Raw genomic sequence first — 23,674 nt, 5'->3', positions numbered from 1 at the left:
CTAGGCTGGTGCAGTGGCTCATGCCTATAATCCCAGCACTTTGGGAGGCCAAGGTGGGCGGATCACTTGAGGTCAGGAGTTGGAGACCAGAGTGAAACCTCATCTCTACTAAAAATACAAAAATTAGCCAGCATGGTGGCAGGCACCTGTAATCCCAGCTACTCAGGAGGCTGAAGCAGAAGAATCTCTTGAACCTGGGAGGCAGAGGTTTCAGTGAGCTGAGATCACACCACTACACTCCAACCTGGGTGACAGGGTGAGACGCTGTCTCAACAACAACAACAACAACAACAAAAACATTCAAATGAGAAAAGTCATATGGTGACTTTTCACCCAAGTGATTGACCCAAGGCTCAAACTTGGGTCTTGCATTAGCAAGTGAGTTCCACATAGCTGGTTTGCTATTTTAGATACTAGAAAAAGAAAGTAAGGTGAAGCCAGGGAGAATTGTGTACCATGAAATAGTCATTAAGGTCATTACATTGACCCTTCATTTCTATTTGCCACAAACAACACTCTAGGAACGAAGAGTGACAACTAGTTTTTTAAATAAAGGGTGTCACTGCTTACAAAGCAGTCCTACATTCATTATTTAATTTGATTTACTCCTTAGGAAATAATTTCAATAATTTTTGAAGAAGAAAATGTCCTGCAATGATGACCTAAATGACATGTCATAAAAAGATAATCTTAAGACTGTAGATCTAGAATTTTGAGAACTTTCATAGGCCCAGAGAAAAACTCCAGTTCTCAGGATCGAGCTGACTGACAAATTTCCTGCCACATCCCCTCACAATGCATGCTTCTGTGATCTGAACTATGCACTGTTTCCAGAACATGCCATGTCCTTTCTTATTTCTGGGGCTCTATAGATGTTTTCCCTCTGCCTGGAATGCTCCCCTCTTTTCCCACTTAAAATGCTCACCTATCCATCAGAAAAAAGTTAAGATTGCAGACCTGACTGCTCTCCTTGAAAAGATCTGCTTACAAGGCTGGCCGTAGGCTGGCATCTGGTAACTTGGATTTGGGGAGGGTTCCCATCATTCCCAGAACTGGTAAGGGTGGCTTGCTTGCTGCGCCTCTACTGTATAGACAATATGGTTTATGCTGAACACCTGCTTTCCTTGTGGGAGTCTGGAATTTTGTTAGCGGGCAAGCAGAGGGTGTGCATGTGGTCAGCCCCAATAAAGATGCTGGGCTCTGGGCCTCTAACAAGCTTCCTAGCTGGCAACATTTCCCATGTGTTGTCATAACCCATTGCTAGGGGAAGTAAGTGGGTCCTGTGTGCCTTCCCTGGGAAAAAAAAGTCGTTTCCCCCAGACTTTACCCCAGGAACCTTTTCCCTTTGTTGATTTTCTTCGTATACTTTCACTGTAATAAATCATAGCTGTGATTGCCAATGTATGCTGAGTCACTGAATCACGACAGATAATTGAATCTTAGGGGTTGTCTTGAAGATCCCCAACACACAACCCTTCAAGCCTCGGTTCAAATATGTCATCATTTGTGGAATCTTTGCTTTCTTTGGTAGCTTCCCATTGCTCTTGCAATTAATGAGAGATCCTTATTGCATGATCATTAACTGTTTGTATTCTGTGCCCTTTTAGAGTATAAGCTCATCAAAGACAAAGATCTGATCTTTTCACCTTTCTTTTTTCGGCACAGGGTTAATACACTTGGTAGCATCTGCAATGGTGATTATAGTCGATAACACATTTTACACAATGGGAGCATTTTATGCACATTCAATTTGCTTTTCTTACCTAAAAGTTTATCCTGGTGGTCATTTCATTGCACATCTAGAGCTACCTCATTCTTTCTGAACACCTGCACAGCATGCCTTAATCACTAGGACAGTAGGATGGAAAGGGCCTAATTATGACAGGTGGCTCATAGAACATTTTACACACTCAGAGTAGACTTACATGATAAAAAGTCTTAGAAATGGAAAATCTGGGTCCAAAAGACATATTTATTTTTAATGTAAAAAATTGTGATACAATTTACGTACCATAAAATTTGCTCTTTTAAAGGATATGGTTCAGCAGTTTTTAGGATAGTCACAAAATTGTGCAACCATCACCACTACCTAATTCCAAGACACTTTCATCACCACGAAAAGAAACCTTGTCTGTACCCATTAGCAGCTATTTATTTTTTATTTTGATAGGTTTTGCCATATTGTACCATCAAAATTAAAGAACATCTATGCCTGTAATCCCAGCACTTTGGGAGGCTGAAGTGGGCAGATCATGAGGTCAGGAAATCGAGACCATCCTGGCTAACACGATGAAACCCCGTCTCTACTGAAAATACAAAAACAAAATTAGCTGGGCGTGGTGGCGGACACCTATAGTCTCAGCTACTTGGGAGGCTGAGGCGGAAGAATGGCATGAATCCGGGAGGCGGAGCTTGCAGTGAGCCAAGATTGTGCCACTGCACTCCAGCCTGGGCGACAGAGAGAGACTCCATCTCAAAAAAAAAAAAAAAAAAAAAAAAAAAAAAAAAAAAAAAAAAAAAATTAAAGAACATCTTTTTGACCACACTTTGCAGAATTTATCATATTATTCCAAATATGGAATGTAGTAGATTTCTATTTGCATCTCCCTCCCTGTCCCTACATATAACAATGTCTCATTGGTCTTATCTGAGAAGGTAAGTCCAAGTTCAAGAAAGAAAATGCAAGCCTCCCATCCCCACCTCCCCTTCCCCGCCATTCTGCTGCATTCTGCAAAGAAGCTGCACGTTGGCACACTCCCCACGCTGATAAATGCATCAAAAGTCCAGCTTGACTTTAAAAGTCCTTTACAGTCTTTCCGGGGATACACCCCATCTGTACAAGTGTACATGGTTGCCACCCTAACCTTGACTAAGACAAAAGGGATTCTCATGATCTCACTGTTCTGAGTTTAATGCTCTGGCAATGGGAAAATTAAAGAAGGCACAGTTCTTTTCTCTGTCTATTCTCCAACCCATGCACTGACACCATACCAGGTTGTTCTGTCCTTGGACCACAGTCACCAGCGCTGACAGTGCCAGCCACAGGACGCCAAACAAGGCTTGCTTTGCATCACACCCCTCCTCTCACCACCTGCCAGGCCCTTCTTATCTGAAAGGACCTCACACCCTAGAAAACTGACTGTAAACTGCTTCCCAGAGTGTGTCGCTTGGCTTCCAGCCCCACCTTGAGAACACAGCCCTCCAAGCGCCCCCAGGTGTATGACGCTTTCTTACCCGTTCTTCCTTCTCCTCATGTGTTTTTAGGAACATCCAAAGGGAAGATAATTAAAACCTGCAAGAAAACCAGCTGGCAGAGAAAAGGAAAATCTTGGTGACTTAGTGACGACGCCACATGTTTATGGGTAAGTTTTGCAAGTAACACGACAATAAAAAAGAGGCTCTTATAAATAAATGCCACATTCTTCAAAGCTCTATATAAACTACATTCTTTTTAAGGAAGAGGTGGGGGCTACTCATACTCATGGTCCTTCCTCATCATTTCATTTCCAAGAAGGAAAAACGAATCCTAATTGTATAATTTCCTAGGAGCTCAGGCGTTCTGGAGCCAACAGCACAGAAACACACACGCACACACGCATGCACACACATGCACACACTAGGGGAAAGATGGAAAGCAAGAAAGAAAAGAGGAAGAGGCCCAAGAGGATCTTTATTTAGCAAAGCAGAGTGGAACAAAGGGGCAGAAGGGCAGGCATCTCACTACCTCTGATCGGGTTTTCTGGCTATTCATGTTAAGCACACACACTTTTAACTCATAAGACAAAACTTCTGCCTTCCTCTCTCAAACGCTGAGCACTGTCTGAAAAGCACCAAGATTTGGGTGAGCCCGTATAATCCCTTTCATTTTTCATCTGCTTTGCTGATTGTCAGGTGAAGCAGAGCCATTTGCCACTCTGCATGTGACACAAGGCTAGGGGCACACACATTCCAGCGTGGCCTTCCCCACGAGCCAGCTGTGTGCAGGTAACTAAAGCCTGCCCTTTGCTTGCTGTTAATAAGAATAATTGGCATGCCACCGAGGGGCTGCTGGAGCGCTGTGATTTGCTCAGTTTGGGGGTCTCCCCAGACCATATGTGCATGCAGCGGTGATAGAAATATTTTCCATATGAGCTCTCCTCTCGCCTGCTTAAATGCTCCAGGCTGAGTGAGGCCAGCCCATTTGTCATTTACTCTATACACGAAAAAAATCAACAGGGAAATTGCGAACTTCAACTACAACTAGAGGGCAATGGTCTGCTTTCAGCTTCCAGCATCACTCACCCATTCAGTTCCTCCTGCTCCCATTCAAGGGCTCAATCCCCCCACAGGCCCAGAAAATATCTACAGAGCAGAGGACATGAGTAACTAACAGGCGAAAGGCCTACAACAAATGACCCGTTGCTGCATGTCTCTGAGCTGCATGTCTGTTTTGAACAGAGCAACAAGCCTACAGCTAGCCTTGCAGCCGTGGGCTTGGGAGCACTCCCACTTCCACTCTTCTTAGACAAGGGAAAGTAATTACATTAGGCTTTCAGAGCCTGCTTGGTCCCTGACAAGGCTAACAAAAGGCAAAGCTGTGAAGTGGCCTCATGGCCTTTTTAGGAGATACACTTTTCACTTGGCTTTTCAAGGAGGAAGATGGATGCAGGAGAAAGGCTGTCCTTTCGTTACTCAGGCATCAGGGTAAGGAGGAAAAGGAGTGGATGAGGGAAATACGTTGCAGGTTTGTTTGCAGGTGAGGGTGGATACACCAAGGTGCTTCCCTCTCCGGGCTCAATGATCATCTATCCCAATCTCTTTGCCTGCATCAAAAACTGACTTCAGGAGGTATCACTGATGTTAAAAACAAAACAAAACAAAACCAAAAAAAACTGTACCCAACAATCACATGAACTAAACCAATAATAATAAATCATCCTCGTGAACTTAAAATATGTCTCCCTGCTAAGGTACATCTGGGCACACTCCTAGCCCTGTTGTATATCATTATCCCTCTTCAAACCTATGATAGAAAGTTAAGCACAGATTTTTCCAAGCACATCAAAGGAAAAAAAAAAAGAGAGAAGTGTTGCAAAAGCAGGGAAGAAAAGCAATTCCTCTAGCATGTACATTCTCTCTGCAGCACTGGAGAAAAATTCTCAAAAGGTAACAGTCCCTAACGAAATCTGACATGGCACATCTTTTTTTTTTTTCAGCTACAGCAGGAGAAACGTGCGTGCTACAGGCATCTGTCACCAAGGCCAGAGTAACTTCCCAGTGTGGCAACTGCACAGACAGCTTCAGAATGGTATTTTAGAAATTATAAAATTCTTCAAGAAGAAAAGAAGTCTTCATATAAGAAAAGGCAAGAGAAGCCTACAAAAGTAATATAAAGCATTACTCTTTGCACCCCATAAAATTCCATTCCCTGATCCCTCTTGGTAGATAGAAGAGGAAACATAATGCTGAAAAAAAATACAACTTCTGACAAGATATTTTATTTGGCTTACCTCTCCCCCAGGTCTTGCTAACACTGCTGTTTGAACGTGGAGCAATGTTAATATCAGGTAGCTGACAAACATTATTACCCAAAGTTAGAACTACCCTAGAGGAGAACTCCGTCTGCCAAGTGCTAACAGCTAGCAGATGCACTTGTGTCTCGGGATTCCAGCCCTGGAGTTCCGCTAGGCACCGCGCTGGTTCCCTCGGCTCTCCCTCACTGTACTACCCGGCGCTTCGAGCTCAGCCTCTGTTCTGAAGAAAACTGGTAAGCTGATCTCTTCATGTAATAACTTCTCCCGGCTGGGGGAGGGGACAGGAGCCAGCTGGGAGCTGGGGGGCTGCCTTTAACAGAAAGCAGAAAGGGGAGGGACAGAAATGATCAATGTGGAGTTCTGCATCTGGTCTCATTCATGAAAAGGGTTCCAAGGTAAGCACGCCACATGCAGGGGGACAGCCCCTACCTCGTCAACTGAGGCAAGGAGGAGGCAGTGAATTGAAGCAGGATGAGCTCCGGGCTGGGAACGGGGAGAGCCAGGGCCTTCCTAGTCCAGGATCTGGGGCTGACAAGCTGTGTTTGCCTGGACAAGTTGCCAGCCCTCTCTGGGCTGCAGTTTATTTTTCTCACTTGTACAAAAGTTGGGTGAATGACTTCTGAGTTCCCTTTTAGATCTGATTTGATGGCTGCAGAAATCTAGGCAGTTAAAAGCTCCATCATCAAGGGCAGCCTCAACGGGGAAAGAAGTCACAAGGGTGATGTGTGTTTGTGCACCAGTTGTATAGACACAAACAGATGGGAACTGTGGAAGCCATTATATCCCCCTCTTGCTGCATCCCTGGGTCACTATGCCTAAACAAGAGCTTGAGGAATTATGGCAGAAAATGTAAAAATAGGTGGTAACATGGGAACAAGTGAATCCCAAGTATCAGACAGTGCTGTCAGAGTACACTGAAATGCAGGATGGTTTTAAAGAAATAAGAGCTACCTCTGAGTAGACTCACATAGACCATCAAAGTGGGGCTTGGGAGCATGGGGAATAGGCTGGGAAAAGGGTCTTCCTAAAGCCTACAGTGCACTTGAGATACACTTTACGTGGTCACCTGTTTTCCTGAAATAGCAGGGATCATGGTTTAAAATGGATTAGAACCCATCAAGTATTGTATTCTGCCTAGAATGGGCTCAAGGTGCTATTCTGAGGCCGTTCGTGGCCACAGAGGATAGGATGACTGCATGGTGCAGTAGAAACACCCCGAGGTCCTGGAATTAGGCAGGTGTGGGTTAAACTCCAGTTGTACTTCAAACTCTTCATGTGTGTCTCTGGGTGAGTATTTAACACTGGTGAGCCCTAGTCTCCCCTCCTGTGAAATAGGGAAATGCCATCCTGTGGTTATGATGGCTATCAATGAGCTCACCTAGGCACAAAATGTGGCATAGTTCCTGGCACACAGTAACTACTAAAGACACAGGCTTTCTCTTTGATCTGAAATAAGCATCAGCAGGCAGCCCCAGAAAGTAAATTAATAAACACTTGAAAAGCCTCAGGTTATGAGCATTTTCCTGCATTAATGAGGAAACTTTAAACCTAACTGCAGTTCGCAGCCATCTCAGAAAGTTTATTATCACCAGTCACATGACCATTTACCAGTGGGGAGTTTTTTGGCGGGGGACAGGGAGGGAAGAACTTTCATTCCTTTTTCCAGGGCTATAAGAGAAAAAAAGGTAGAGTGAGGATAATATCTCCAGTTAAGGAAAGAAAGGAATGAATTTTTCCTCTTCCTCCTTCTTAGTCACTGTTACTATTCAGCTTTGGTTCTGTTCTGCTACCTAACTGAAGGGGCGAAGTTATCTACTGAGTAACCTCACGAGAAATGCAGGAATTATTTAAGAAAGCCAAAGTTCTTGAAAGACCAGGAGTGTTGTCTAGCCAGGGGTTGGGAAATTTTCTGTAAAAGGCCAGATGGTAAACATTTTAGGTTTTACAGACCACGTGGTCTCAGTAGCAACTACTCAACTCCGCCATTATAGCACAAAAGCAACCACAGACAACACACACATGAACGGGTGTGGCTGTGTTCCAATAAAACTTTATTTGTAAAAACAGGCAGGTGGCCAGATTTGACAGTAGTTTGCCAGCCCCTGGTCTAGACACCTCTCAATCATCCTTCAATCCACTGCAATCTTTTGACCTCTCTGCTCTACTGCAAGGACTCTGGAAAGGTCACCAATGGCCCCTGTGTCACAAAATTCAAAAGATAATCATTAAGCACTTATTTACTTCTCTGTAACCATGTCCTCCTTTTCTTTTAATATTGTGGTAACATATAGACAACATAAATTTATCATTTTGGCCATTACTAAGTATACAATTGAGTGGCGTTAAGTATATTCACGTTGTGCAGCCATCATCACTATTCATTTCTAGAACTTCTCCATTATCCCAAACAGAAACTCTGTATTCATTGAACACTACCTCTCCATTTCCCTTCCTCCAAGCCCCTGGCAACCTCTATGCTACTGTCTTGTCTCCATGAGTTTTCCTGGTCTAGGTACTTCATATAAGTGGAATCATACACTACAGTATTTGTCCTTTTGTGTCTGACTTATTTCACAGAGCATGTTCCCAAGGTTCATCTACTCTGTAATAGGTATCAAAACTTCGTTCCTTTTTAAGGTTAAGCAATATTCCATTGTACAGAGATACCACATTTTGTTTATTCATCCTTCTGTTAATGGACACTTGGATTGTTTCTACCATTTGGCTGTTATGCATAATGCTGCTATGACCATGGGTGTACAAGTATCTATTCGAATCCCTGCTTTCAATTCTTTTAGATATATATCTAGGAGTAGAATCACTGAATCAGATGGTAATTCTATGTTTAACTTTTTGAGAAGCTACCAAACTATTCTCCATAGTGGCGGCACCATTTTGCATTCTCACCAGCAATGCATGAAGGTTCAATATCTCTACCTCCTTGACAACACTTATTATTTTCCACTATTTTGACAATAACCATCTTAATGGGTGTGAAAGGTATGTCCTCCTGTTTGAACCACTCTCTTTCCATAGCTTCCAGGGCTATGGCTCTAGATTTCCTTTGCCTCTAATTAGCCAACATTTGTTGAGCACTATGAGCCCAGTATTACTAAAATTATTTTTAAAACTTTTAAAATAGTTTCATGTAACCATGACAACAGTCTTATTAAATAATTTGCTCCATGTCACACAGCGGTAGGTGGCAGTCGGCATTCTGACCCTAATAGCCTTTGTCCAGAGCCTGACTCTTAATGACAGCATTGCCTTGTCACCATTTCTCTGGACTCCTTGACACACCCTGGGCCTAGCTCCTAAATTCCTATATTCTAGGCCCTGTCTCCTCTCTATCTGCCCTTGTTGGGCCATCTTATCATTCCAATGGCCCCAATGCTTTACACATCCATGACTCCTTTTTTATTTTTATTTTTTGAGATGGAGTTTCGCTCTTGTTGCCCAGGCTGGAGTGCAATGGTGCAACCTCAGCTCATTGCAACCTCCACCTCCCGGGTTCAAACAATTCTCCTGCCTCAGCCTCCCGAGTAGCTGGGATTACAGGCTTGCGCCACCATGCCTGGCTAATTTTGCATTTTTTAGTAGAGACAGCGTTTCTCCATGTTGGTCAGGCTGGTCTCAAACTCCCAACCTCAGGTGATCCACCTGCCTTGGCCTGCCAAAGTGCTGGGATTACAGGTATGAGCTACCGCACCCGGCCCACATCCATGATTCTCTACAACCATCTGTAGCCAGGTCTCCCTCCTGACCTGTAGGTCAATATACCCAGTTGCCTAATGGATACTTGCATTCCTCAAATGTACTCCAAATTCAACAGGTCTAAAACTGAGCTCGTGCTTCCCTGAAACCTGTTCTTCCTCCTGTTTCCTCCATCTTAGTAAATGACATCATTATCCATATAATTCCCAGGGGCTGACAACAGGGTCCTCCCACTCCCTCGCTTTTTCATCCAAACCATCATTGGGTCTGATTGAGTTTCCTTCTAGTGAGCTCCCCAGCAGATCTATGGCCCCACATTCCTGCTGCCCTGCTCCCATCCAGCCCTCCATCATCTCTTCTTGACTTTATGGAGCAACCTTCTTGTTCTGTTCTTTTCTCCTTCCAGCCCTCTTTCCCAGTGCAGCCACTGGGATCTTCTAAAATGTGATTCCAATCATATCATTCTTCTGATTTTTTTTCTAACTTTTTCTTTTGAAATAACTTTAGATTTACAGAATAGTTGCAAAGACAGCACAGAATATCATGGCATCTCTTCACAATGTTAACATCTTACATAACTATGATACATTTATGAAAACTAAGATGTTAACATTGGCACAATAATATTAACTAAACTACAGACTCACATTTCCCCAGTTTTTCTCCAAAATGTACTTTTTCTATTCCAGGACCCAATCCAGGAGACCACAATTACATTTAGTCATCACATTTCTGTGGTCTCTCCTGGTCTGTGACCGTTTCTCAGCCTTTCTTTGTTTTTCATGACCTTGATGCTCTTGAAGACTACTGGTCAGGTATTTTTTAGATTATCCTTCCATTTCTTTTTTCTTTTTCTTTTTTTTGAGACAGAGTCTTGCTCTGTCACCCAGGCTGGAGTGCAGTGGCACAATCTTGGCTCACTGCAAGCTCTGCCTCCTGGGTTCATGCTATTCTCCTGCCTCAGACTCCCGAGTAGCTGGGACTACAGGCGCCCACCACCATGCCCGGCTAATTTTTTGTATTTTTAGTAGAGACAGGGTTTCACTGTGTTAGCCAGGATGGTCTCCATCTCCTGACCTTTTGATCCACCCGCCTCAGCCTCCCAAAGTGCTGGGATTACAGGCGTGAGCCACTGCACTCAGCCCAATTTCTTTTTTTCTAACTTTTTTTCATGATTAGATGGGGTGGATGAGTTTTTACGAAGAATAGTATAGAAGCAAAACGCCCTTCTTATCACATTCGTCAGGGGTATTCTATTTCAATATGACTTATCACTGATGATGTTAACCTTGACTATGTGGTTCAGGTGGTATCTGCCAGGTTTCTCCACTGTAAAGATAGTATTTTTCCTTTTCCATATCCTATTCATTAGAAATGAATCAGTAAATCCCATAGAATTAAGCTCTCCTTCCTGGAGGGGGAGTATCAAAGAATATTTGAACATATGTTAAAACCATCACAAATTCATAAATATTTTAGAGGAGCTACTTTGAGGCTATGCAAATATACTGTTTTCTCTGCTAATTTTCATATTCATCTGTAGATCTTGCCTGCAGTAATTATTACTGCAGTGTTCTAATGGTGATTTTCTGTTTCTCTCATGCCTTCTACATTTAACCAGAATTCAGCAGTATGGATGATTTGTCCGTCCTCTTCCATATATTTATTAATTCAAACATTTATTTATACTCCTCTGCTCCTTAAAATCTTTTGATGGGTGTCCTTTGGGATGAAGTCCAAATCCCTTCGTATGCCAATTACAAGACTGTTTGCAATACGTTCTCTTCCTGCCCTTCCAGCCTCCTCCTCCTGTCTTGGGTTCACACACACTTCATTCCCCAGCCATCTTAAGCCACAAGAAATTATCTCAAATACCATGTGTCCTTGTGCTCCATACCTTCTTTCCTGGTACTCCCTTTCTCTAGAAAGTCATTCCCCCATCCGCACTGAGCTAGCTCCTGTTGCTCTTTGTCTCTAAAAACTTAGCCCAAATTGTTCATAAGCACCAAATATTCGAAACCACCTAAATGCCCATCAACAGGGACTAATTGAATAATTTGTGACATCCATAAAATGTACCCTGAAGCAACAACAAAAAATTGAATTTGCTTCCTATGTAATGATATGAAACATATCCAAGATTTATTAAGTGAAAAAAGTAGGATGCACAGAGGTGTGATTACCATCCTATTATTTGCATATGCATGTTTATAATTGCTTGTCTATGTGCTATCTGTGGAAAAACACACTGGAGACTACCAACAATGGCTGTCTCTAGGGAGGGAAACTGAGTTGCTTCAGGACAGAAATGGGAGGAAAATTTATTATGATACATCTGTGCTGTCTCATACTGCAGCCACTTAGCCATGCACAAATACTGAGCACTGGAAACGTGGCTATTCCAAATTGTAATATCCTGTAAGTGTCAAATGCACTTCATACAATTTGAAAACTTGGTATAAACAAAAGAATGTAAAATATCTCATTCATATATTTTTATGTTGATTTGATATTGAAATAATATTTTGAATATGTTGGGTTAAATAAAATACAGTATTACAATTCATTTCATTTGTTTCATTTTACTTTCTAAAATGTGGCTATTAGAAAAATAGCCACACTGGTGGATAGCATTTCTATATCCCCATTCATACTTATTGAACTGTCAAACATGTGAACGTATTGCTATTCAAAAAGTAAATAAAACGAGGCTGGGCACAGTGGCTCATGCTGGTAATCGCAGCACTTTGGGAGGCTGACGTGGGTGGATCACTTGATGTCAGGAGTTCGAGACCAGCCTGGCCAACATGGTGAAACCTCATCTCTACTAAAAATACAAAAATTAGCTGTGTGGTGGCATGTGCTTGTAATCCCAGCTACTTGGGAGGCTGAGGCAGGAGAATTGCTTGAACCCAGGAGTTAGAGGTTGCAGTGAGCCAAGATCCTGCCACTGCACTCCAGCCTGGGTGACAGAGACTAGTCTCAAAAAAAGAAAAAAGTAGGCCGGGTGCGGTGACTCATGCCTGTAATCCCAGCACTTTGGGAGGCTGAGGCAGGCGGATCACGAGGTCAGGAGCTTGAGACCAGCCTGACCAACATGGTGAAACCCTGTCTCTACTAAAAATACAAAAATTAGCCGGGCGTGGTGGCACGTGCCTGTCATCCCAGCTACTGGGGAGGCTGAGGCAGGAGAATCGCTTGAACCTAGGCGGCAGAGGTTGCAGTGAGCCAAGATCATGTCACTGCACTCCAGCCTGGGCAACTGAGCTAGACTCCATCTCAAAAAAAAAAAAAAAGTAAATAAAATAATGGTTGTAATAATAGTTAAGAATAGAAATGAAGCCATGCACAAGTCCTCCTTGCTCCCAATGATTCGTTTAAATGTCACTTTTTCTAGGAGTTATATCTCATCAGGCTCCTGTCAAGCTGAGGGCACTGTCCTGGCTTCTGTCTCCAGATATCCTCTGATTATCTCCAGTGTAATATTTATCATGATGTGTTGTAATTGTTAATAAATGTATTGTCTTCATCAATACAGAGTGAGCCCTCCATAACAAGAGATGCATCTTTTTCTCTGTGGCCCCAAGAGTCAGCACAGATAGCCTGATTCAGTGAATGCCAAACAAGAGAATGGATGCAAAGGAAGGCTTTATAGCAAACTCTTATTTGCTTATGATGGGAGGTCTTCCAATGGTTCATCTTAGATACCAGAAAACGGAAAACACAGAGGATAAATTCCCAGAAGGTATATTCCTCAAGGAAATTCAAATAATTTCAACCTAACTTTTGGGTGACCTAAAAAGAGAAAATGTTAGTGGTAGAAACGAGAGTATCAAAAAATAGGGAAAACGAACATATGATGCCTAAAACCACACATTTCATGTAAAATATAATTGTGCACTACCTCTTACTAATAAAGAAGGGTAAACCATAGCAGATGTCACCTCTAAGGTTATTTTACTTCCTGCAAAGAATGTGTATTCCTTTATGAAGGAAGAAGGAAGATGCAGGTTTCTCCACAGAGGTCCGTCCATATTGTACGGCCTAAGTGTTCAAACTATGTTTATTTCTTTACATATGCTGACATTGTGTGGAATAGGTGGAAAAGTCTCTTGTCAAGAAAGCAGCTGGCTGTCAGTCAGGGAGCTGGCCATGCAGGAAAGGAGAAGCAGAAGCAGGTGTTAGTAATTAACTCTCCCTTTGTACGAAACCAAGAAGCCATTAAAGAGCCACAGAGGTGGGAAATGAGGAAAGCAAAGAAGAGTTCTCTGCTGCATTTCTGGTGATTGCTCTCCCTTCTCTTTAAAGATAAGGACAATCATGAGAATCTACAACAAAAGAAGTCGCTGCATCCTTACCCTTCCCTGATTTCTGTCTGAAAGGGGCCAAAGCCTGGCTGGATCAGCACTTGTAACTATCAGGGCAGCCATGCAGTTAGGCTAAGCACCTTGCAGGTTCACTGAAAGGAGGGTTACGTTACTTGGCTCAACTGGGTTCAGGGATTTAAAGTGGGGCCAGGAGAAGGGCCAGAGACACAATCAGGGAGATGCTCAAAAAAACCATACAGGCCCGTCCTAACTCTTACAGCACACAGGGGAGCTAGTTCAGACAATGCATCGGAACCATTCTCATGTTTACTGTATTCTTTGTTTCAAGTATTTGCTCTAAGGCAGAGGTTCTCAGTTGTGGTCCCTGGATCAGCATCATCAGGGAACTTATTTTAAAATGCAACTATCAGGCCTCATCTCAGACTTATGAATTAGGAACTCTGGGGGTTAAGGCCATCAATTTGTGTTATAACAAGCCCTGTGGATGCCTGCTGGTTTGGGAACCACTGCTTTATGCAATAATTATCTGTCTAGTAAACCTTAATTCAAATTGCACAAACTTAAAGTATTATTTTATGAAATCTTATTTTCTTACAAAAGGTAACTGTCAGATACTAAAACATAGCACGAAGCCGTAATAATGAAAACAGTGGCAAAAACAACCAGTGACGGAAGAGACAGATCATTTACCTGACTAAACATGTAGAGGGATTTTGTGTGCAATCAGTGAGTCACTTCAAATCATCAAGGAAAGGAAGGCAAAGGGTTGGGAATGTGGCCAGCCACTTGAGTAAAGTTATTTTTCTAATTTATATCAATGACAAAATAAATTGCGGGTGGATTATGGGTTTTATGCAAACAACAGAAGTATGAAAACAGTAAAAGGAAACGGGTCTATATTTCTATATTCTTAGTGTGGGGAAGGACTTTTAAGCAGAGTTATAATGAAGACAAAAATCACAAAAGAAAATATTTATATATTTGTATATATATTTTAAAATTCTGTAAGTTGAAAATACCACAAACAGAATTAAAAGACAAATAGGCCGGGCACGGTGGCTCACGTCTGTAATCCCAGCACTTTGGAAGGCCGAGGTAGGTGGATCAGTTGAGGTCAGGAGTTCAAGACCAGCCTGAACATGGTGAAACTTCGTCTCTACTAAAAATACAAAAATTAGCTGGGCATGGTGGCATGTACCTGTAAACCCAGCTACTTGGGAGGGTGAGGTGTGAAAATCACTTCAACCTAGGAGGCAGTTGCAGTGAGCCGAGAACACGTGATCGTGATTACACTTCAGCCTGGGCCAGAGTGAGACTCTGTCTCAAAAAAAAAAAAAAAAAAAAAAGCCAAATACACAGTAGAGAATGTATTTCACTTGTCCATTTACTGAAAATGTCAGTACTTATCATCTGCTTGAACCAGGAAAAACAGACTCAACTCTTATCATTATGGAGATTTTTGTCTGGTGCAGGATGCCCACAATAATGAAACCCAACAAATACATTTAGAATTGCAATGTGAAAAGAATTACAAAGGGAAGATATATGGTAATATACGAAGATTGTCCTCATTAGAGAGATTGGCTTGTGAGAGGAGCAATAATGGCCTTCCTGATGACTTGAGAGGAAGGAGGTGTGGCTGAATAGAAGCAACCAAAGAGGAGCCAGCCCAGCATCAGATGGGCTGAGGACAAAGGGAGGGGCCATGATGCAGAGACTTTGTCTTTCTCTTAATGAGAATCTACTTTAACGGCAAGGGCAGCAGTTACAGGACCAGGTTTGCATTTTGCAAAGGCTGCTTCTGTTGTATGGCGAAGGGATTAGAGGGAGGCAAGAATGGAAGCTGGAAGACCAGTTAGAAGATTGTGGCTGTAGTCTAGATGAAAAGGGCTAAGAGCTTAAACCGGGATGGTGGAAAGAAGTGGATGATTTCAAAGATAATTGACAACATTTATAGTGGGAAAGGGCTCAGGTCCATAATATATTTTTAAAAACACAAAACCCTTAAAGACAATGTTAACTGTGAGAGGTTGGACTCAATGTCTAACCGTAGGGGAGGTCCTAGATACACTGTGGTATACCCAAAAAGTGAACTCCTATCCAATCCTTTAGAGTGACCATGCCACTGACTGCTGATACTAATAACATTTTCATGTTACATTTTAAGACAAAAGTAGGCTACATCAATAAGGGAAGAATAGTCTTTTCCACAAATGGTGCCAGGATAAGTGGATATCTACATGCAAAAGATTGAAGATAGACCCCTTACCTCATCACACACACACACACACACACACGAATTAACTCAAAACACATCAAAGATTCTACATCATGTTCACTATAATTAATAATATATTATATACTTGGAAACTGCTAAGAGAGATTTTAAGTGTTCTTATAATACATACATGAATTAGCTTGATTTACTCAGTCACAATGTGTACATAAACCCAAAACATCATGTGGTACACCATAAATATATACAACTTTTACTTGTCCATTAAAAAATCATAGATCATGGTAGGCAGAATAATGTCTCCACCAAGATGTCCACGTCCTAATCCCTGAAATTTGTGAATATGTTACATTACATAGCAAAGGGAAAACAAGGTGGCAGATGGAATTAACATGGCTACTCTGATGACTTTAAAATACAGAGATTATTTTAGATTATCAAGGTAGGCACAATTAATCACAAGGGTCCTTAAATGTGGGAGGGCCAGGCAGAGGAGGGAAGGTTGTGAAAAGAACTCAACCTGCCACTGCAGGCTTTGAAGATGAAGGGGAGCTGGGAACCAGAAGCTGGAAAGAGCCAGAAGTAGGGATCCTTTCCTAAAGCCTCCACAGGGACTGCGGTTTTGACAACACCTTGATTGCAGTCTAGTGAGACCCATTTTGGACTTCTGATCTCTGGAAATGTAAGATAATAAATTTATTATCTGATGCCACCAAATTTGTTAATTTGTTATAAAAGCTGTAAGACACTAATATATACACCTGACTATAAGAGCTAAGATTTTAAAACTCTTAGAATTAAACACAGGAGTAACTTCATGAGCTTGGGTTAGGTGATGGTTTTACAGGTGTAACACCAAAAGCACAAGTGAGAAAGGAAAAATAAATAAATGGGACTTTATCAAAATTCAAGACCCTGGTGCTGCTAATACCATCAAGTTGTTGAAAAGGCAATCCACAGAATGGGAGAAAAAATGTACAAATCATGTCTGATAAGAGACTTGTATCAGAACCTATAAAGTATTCTTATACTTTAATAATAAAATGAAAACTCAATTAAAAATGGGCAAAAGGTTTGAATAGACATTTCTCCAGGAAAAAAACATACAAATGGTCAATAAGCAGAGAAAAAGATGCTCAACATCAAGAGTCATTAGGGAAATGCAAATCAAAACCACTAATCAAATACACAGGTGATAACAAATGTTGGCAAGGGTGTGGATAAGCTGGAACTCTTATATACTACTAGTGGTCACGTAAAATGGTGCGGCTGCCTTGGAAAAGTCTGCAGCTGTATCAAAAAGTTAAATGTAGAATTACCGCATGATCCACTAATTCCAATTTTAGATATATACCTAAGAGAATGACAACATATGTCCACATGTTCGTAGCAGCATTATTCATGATAGCCCAAGCCCCAAAATGGACATAACTCAAATGTCCATCACCTAATGAACAGATATATATAAAATGTGGTATATCTGCACTACAGAATATAGTTTGGCAATACAAAGAAATGAAGTATTGATACATGCTACAAAATGGATGATCCTTGAAAAGATATCTTAAGTGAAGGAAGCCAGTCACAAAAGACCATTCGTTGAGTGATTCCATTTATATGAAATGTCCAGTATAGGCAAACGTATAGAGACAGAGAGTAGATTAGTTGTTTCAGGGGCCCGAGGAGGGTGAGCGGAAATGGGGAGTGACTGCTAACGGGTATAGGATTACTTTTGGGAGTGATGAAAATGTTCTAAAGTTATACTATGGTGAGAGTTGCACAACTCTGTGAATACATACTAAAAAAATGAAATCAGTGAATTGGATGATGTATAAATTATACCTGGTTTTTTCTGTTTGTTTTGTTTTTTTGAGACGGAGTCTTGCTCTGTCACCCAGGCCGGAGTGCAGGGAACAATCTTGGCTCACTGCAACCCCTGCCTCCCGGGTTCAAGTGATTGTCGTACCTCAAATACACACACCCACCACCATACCTGCCTAATTTTTGTATTTTTAGTAGAGACAGGGTTTCACCATGTTGGCCAGGTTGGTCTCGAACTCCTGACCTCAGGTGATCCGCCCGCCTTAGCCTACCAAAGTGCTGGGATTACAGGCCACTGTGTCTGGCCATAAATTATATCTTAATATGCTGTTTAAAAAGTAGGCCATAAAATACCATCCTTAATATAATTTTATTTTGAGCAAACATAAAAGGTATCACATTCTTTTAATTTTGTTATTTTCTAATTGTTTTTACAGTGAGCAGAAAAATATGGTAACAAAATAAAAATTATTCTCATTTGGAAAAAGAGTGAAATGATAAAAATGGGAATGACTATGAATAGGCAGTTCACAAATGAAGATACACAAATGCAATATGAGACTCTAATACGAAAACCAATTTAACATTAATAGTAACCAAAGATACACAAAATCAAATAACACGTTGCTACGTTCACCTGGAAAATAATTTTTATGAAGTATAAATGCCCATTACTGGCAAGAGTCTAGGGAAACAGGTAGTCTGACACAGGGTTGAGACTGCAAATGAATACAGGTGCTTTTAAGAGTTGGGCTTTGGCCGGGCACTGTGGCTCATGCCTATAATCCCAGCACTTTGGGAGGCTGAGGTGGGAGGATTGCTTGAGCCCAGGAGTTTGAGACCAGCATGGGCAACATAGTGAGACTCTGTCTCTACAAAAAAATGTTGAAAAGTTAGCCAAGTGTGTTGTGTGCACCTGCAGTCCCAGCTATTCAGGAGGCTGGGGTGAGCTGGGATCGCGCTGATGTACTCCAGCCAGGGCAAGAGACCAAGACCCTGTCTCTGAAAGTGTACACAAATCACCTCACATCTTAACATGATTTTAAACCAGTAGGTCTGGGATGGGGCCTGAGACTTTGGATTTCTAATAATCCCTAATGATATTGGGGTTATTTTAGTTCAAAATATATGCATTACTAAGCCTGCAATAATGCCCACTTAGGTGAGGTCTCCTACCTGATCAGTAGTTCTCCCCTTCATCTTCAAAGCCAGCAACGGCAGGTTGAGTTCTTCTCACAACCTTCCCTCATCTGCCTTGGTCTTCTACCTTTAAGGACCCTTGTGATTAACTTTTCTCCTACTAGTCAGGTGGGAGACCTGCTCTAAGCAAGCAATATCAGCGGACTTCATAATGCATACATTTTGAACGAACACCAGTTCCATCTCTAAGAATCATGGACATGAGCCAAAATTTGTCTAAAAAAGAGTTTTCATCTTGGTATTGTTCATAATGGTGAAAAATCTTAAATAATGTAAACATTTAATCACAAGGTCTGAGTTAAACACATCTTACTGTATGTTCTGGGATACTATTTAATTATAAAACTAAGGTGTTGTAATATTTAGTGACACTGATTGGTGTATGCTGTATTGATGTGACAATTTACTAAGTGAAAAAAAGTTACAAAAGGGGATTTCGAGGATGAAACCATTTTCATTACACACAGAAAAAGTGATCAGAAGGCTATTCTCCAGCATGGTAATGCTGGTTATCTCTGCACGGTGATTTTTATTTTCTCCCATTTGCAAATCTATATTTCCTAGTGTTCCCACCACAAACACACAATACTTAGGTAATAAGAAGGAGTAACGAAGTTTATTTTGATCCTGCTCAGATTACCGGGGATTTGCCTCACGGGCAACCCAGCTCAGCCAAAAGATGCAAAAGCTCCATCTAGAGGTTATATTATCAAACTGCAGGCACCTGATCCCAGAAACCCAGGGAAGACTCAACTGCTCAGCAGATACAACTCATACCTCAGAAGGCACACACATGGCAAGTGAATATCTCAGAAGAACTGGCTTTCTTTCCATGACCAAAGGTGTTCATTCTCTGTCTAAATGGAAAACTTTACAACTCCCACCAGTGGAGCTGAAAAAATATTACCAGTGGGAAAATGACAGAGCCAATCAACTCATTGGTTTTCTTCCAAGGGTCTTCAACACACTCCTTCTCTAATCTTAATTTTACTTAATTAAATATAATTTTCTGCTTCGAATAGAACAGAGATATTATTACTTTCTGAAAAAAGAAAGAGAGAAAATGGCTTTGCAGGTTTTAAGAGATTTGTCAAACATCTATATTATAAACAGCCAGCAGCAAACGCTGGTGAAAGAGTTTAACAAATATGTGGCAAGATAAATTCTACATTAAGTAATTCTACCCTGGCTGGATGTGGTGGCTCACACCTGTAATCCCAGCAGTTCGGGAGGCCAAGGCGGGCAGATTGTGAGGTCAAGAGATTGAGACCATCCTGGCTAACATGGTGAAACTATGTTACTAAAAATACAAAAAAAATTTGCTGGGCATGGTGGCATGTGCCTGTAATCCCAGCTACTCAGGAGGCTGGGGCAGGAGAATCACTTGAACCCAGGAGGCAGAGGTTGCAGTGAGCTGAGATGGCACCACTGTACTCCAGCCTGGTGACAGAGTGAGACTCCGTCTCTCACACACACACACACACTCTCTCTCTCTCTCTCTCTCTCTCTCACCCTTTGTTGTTTCAGTCAGTGCTAAGAGTTTAGTGTTGGCATTGCTGATGGCTGTTACCCTTCTGGGTCATGTCTCTCTTCCCTCTAGGCCGAGGCTATAGAATAAGCACCAAAGGTCCCAGTGACCACTGTTGCATGTCTGTTCATGGCAGATCAACCCAACAGTGTAACCTTACTTACTCCTCAGAATGGCTTGGACCTGTATTTTGGGTTGCAGGACTTACAGAAATTTCTGAGGACTTGGAGAAAGTGCTGGAAAAAACTGGAAAAACTGACCTTGCAGTAAAAGCTTAAGACTGGGGTTATGGGTGAGCTGGAGAAGAGGAACAAGAAGAGGGGGACACATTGATGGTTTTCAAGTTCACAAGGGATTCTAATGCAGCCCTGGTCTTCCTCCACCCAGAATTCAGGTGTCTTCTGCCCAGTTTCTTCATCTCTTACTTGGCAGTTGGAGAATATTGGGAAAACTAACTCAGAACAAAGAGCTAATTAAGTGATAACTGGATTGAAGTGTTACCTCTCCCTGCATTTCAACAAAAGAACAACATTTAATGACTGCTTGATTTGTGCCACTAGGCACTGTGTTAAGAGACCATGAGTGTATTCTCTCGTTTAAATAACACACCAAGTGGACAGGTCAGGTCAAGGCTTGGAAAAGTTAAGTGACTTGTTCATGATCACATGACAAGTCTGCAGCAAAGCAGGGATTCAAACCCAGGGCATCTGTCTCCACAGCCGAGGCGCTTAACCACAGTACAGTAGAAGAGTCTTGTTGACTGTATTTTTGAAATGTGTCTTGAATTCATCCACTTCTATCCATTTTCATGTGTCCACAAGTTTAAGGCATCGCACCTCCCGGGATTTTTTCAGTCGCCTCCTAACTGACCTCTGGGCTTCTACCTTGTCTATTTCCAACACAATTTCCACATCTTGAGTAGAGTGATATTTTAAAACAAGAGCAGAAACAGGTCATTCCTTTATTACTTCAAGGGTTTCCTATTGCCTGTAGGATGAATGAAGAAGTCCTTAGGTCTGAATTTAAGAAGTCCTTCGCCAGGCCCAGAAGCCCAGCAGGATCTAGCCCCATCCCACACTCCCCAGCCCCTTCCTTATGACCCTCTGGTCTCCCTCTAGCTCCTAGCTCCTTCCTGCCTCAAATGTTCACTCATTTTTTCCTATGGCTCTAAACTCATCCCTTCTTTTGCCTGGCCAAGGACTACTCATTCTTAAGGTCTCAGATAGAAGCACGTTCTTCCAGAGAGGCATTCTGACTCAAAATCTAAGTTAGCACCCCTGCCCCTATCCCCTTCAATGCCCCTGCCCGCCATTTAATTTCTCTCTAAGCCCCTGCACTTCACCTTCTAGACCCCTTTCCTCATCCACAACACAGATTTCTCATGTAATAATCTCTTCAAGTAGACAGTAAGATTCCTGAAGGCAGAGGCAAAGATTTTTTTTTTTCGGGGGCTTGGCACACAGTAGGTGTCAACGCATGTTATCTGGTGACCACATGAGTGAAAGAGAGCAAACACTCCATTAATCCTAAGGGATACATCTCTTCAGGGTGAGATTCCTTAATCAAGGCAAACTGGATGAGGAAATATTTTGGGGGAGAGATCCTTTCTAAAGTTCCTCAAATCACTGACATGTCAGCTGATACCATTTCAAATAGATGTGTATATTACCATCTTTGTGCTGGGTAATGAATGATTGGGCCTTTTAAATACGTGGGCATGTCATATTTAGCCCCAAATAAGTAGTGTGTCATAAAAACTCACACCCAAAAACCACTGCTTGGCCTCCTCAATGAAGAATCACTAAAGTTACATCCGACCCTGGATATCCTGTCCTGCTTCAATCTCTGATCTTTACCTCCTTCCTCCCCGCTTTCTCCCAGCCACAGGAGCTGAGCTGGCAAGAAGTGTAGCAGCACCATACTGAACTGGGGAGTTCTGACTGCTGCTAACCTCAACTTGCTGGAACCAGCCCCAATCTTGGCACTGAGTGTACTGGCCCCCGAGCTGCTGTAACTGCCATTCGGCTGGTAGTCTTCTCGGCTGGAGTGTCTTCCAGCTTGCACACAGAACTCATTCATTTTCCAATAATAATTTCTAACAGGGGTGTTTCATTTTCTTCCCCCAATAAAAAGGATTAGAAGATAGCTTTGAAGGCTGCAACTACCAGCAAAAAGTGGCAAGAAGAAATCAATAAAAATTGTAGAAGTAGTTACCATAACAGAAGCACTGCCACCTAGCACCATTCCATGTTGGGATAAGCAGCCACAGATAATTTACAAGTCTCCAAGGGTGATAATTCATGTTCATAAGCATAACTCCCGAGCATATCCCAACAAACCAGGTCATTAAGAAAGGGTAGGGTTTTAATATTTATTATGTCAGGCATTAGGCTGGTAGGTAGCTATGATCCCCATTTAGTTCTCAAATCCTGTAGATTAAGTATCCTTCATTTTACAGTTGATGAAGCTGAAGGCTGGAAAAGGTAAAACTATTTTCAGTACACTTTGTTCAAGAAAACATAAAAGTATATAGGATACTTTAGACAAATCTTTGAGGATTGTCTAATTTCTGGATTTCTGACTATTTAGAAAAAAAATTATTTTTATTTCTTCTGTCTTTACTAAGCTTCCCCTTCTCAACCTAGCACCTGGCACCAGGAGTGTTTAATCTGATTGAAAACACAATAAGTGTAGTTAATCACTAACCCCAGCTTTCAATTGAGACTGTTAGGTAAAAAGTCAAATAGACTTCCTGCTGACAGAGAACCTCATTCCATCTTTCTTATGATCAGTATACACAGCATATTTTGAATAGATAAGTAATTATGAAATTTGTTTTCCCACAGTAACAACATAGAAAATGTTCAGAAGAATGTCAAGTGCTATCATAAAAGGGGAAAGTTTAAAAAACTCACCTCCTGTTTCATAAAGTTTATTCGTTAAGGCAAAGCTAGCTGCTATAACAGATGAACCTTCACAACTCCTTCATGGCTTAACATGAAGAGCTTATTTCTTGCTAGGGTAAAACTCAGATGGTGGGCAGGGAGGGTACAGCTCCACACAGCCACTTAAGGACCCAGGCTGCCAGAGGCTCTATGCCCCTTAATACATGGTTTCCAAGGTTGCACTGGACACTGATATCCACCTGGCAGATGGAGAGGGGAAAAAGTGGAGGATCACCAGGACTGGCCCATCTTCCATTGGCTACATCCAACTGCAAGAAGGCTGGGAAATACAGCCTAGCTATGGACCCAGGAGGAAAGAGACTCAGGTTTGGCAAACAACTAAAGAGTCCTTGCCATAGCAGTCAGGATCTTCCAAAGAAGTGAGTTCA

General features: G+C 41.9%; 1 protein-coding gene across 2 annotated transcripts in view; it reads right to left on the bottom strand.

The window, feature by feature from the left end:
- THSD4 (thrombospondin type 1 domain containing 4) overlaps positions 1 to 23,674 on the bottom strand; it is a 634,456-nt gene that overhangs the window by 223,403 nt on the left and 387,379 nt on the right. Inside the window, exon 1 of one of the 2 annotated variants that reach the window (XM_012507530.2) lies at positions 5,490 to 5,769. The exons of the other annotated variant lie outside the window; for it this stretch is intronic. Coding sequence (XP_012362984.1) covers positions 5,490 to 5,561 — 72 coding nt within the window. The 5' untranslated portion in view covers positions 5,562 to 5,769. Of the gene's footprint in view, positions 1 to 5,489; positions 5,770 to 23,674 lie in introns of those variants that run through there. 2 annotated transcript variants of the gene reach the window in all.

Source organism: Nomascus leucogenys, chromosome 6 (genome assembly GCF_006542625.1).
Source record: "Nomascus leucogenys isolate Asia chromosome 6, Asia_NLE_v1, whole genome shotgun sequence".
In the NCBI taxonomy this organism is placed as follows: domain Eukaryota; kingdom Metazoa; phylum Chordata; class Mammalia; order Primates; family Hylobatidae; genus Nomascus; species Nomascus leucogenys.
This window is presented reverse-complemented; position numbering and strand designations above follow the sequence as displayed.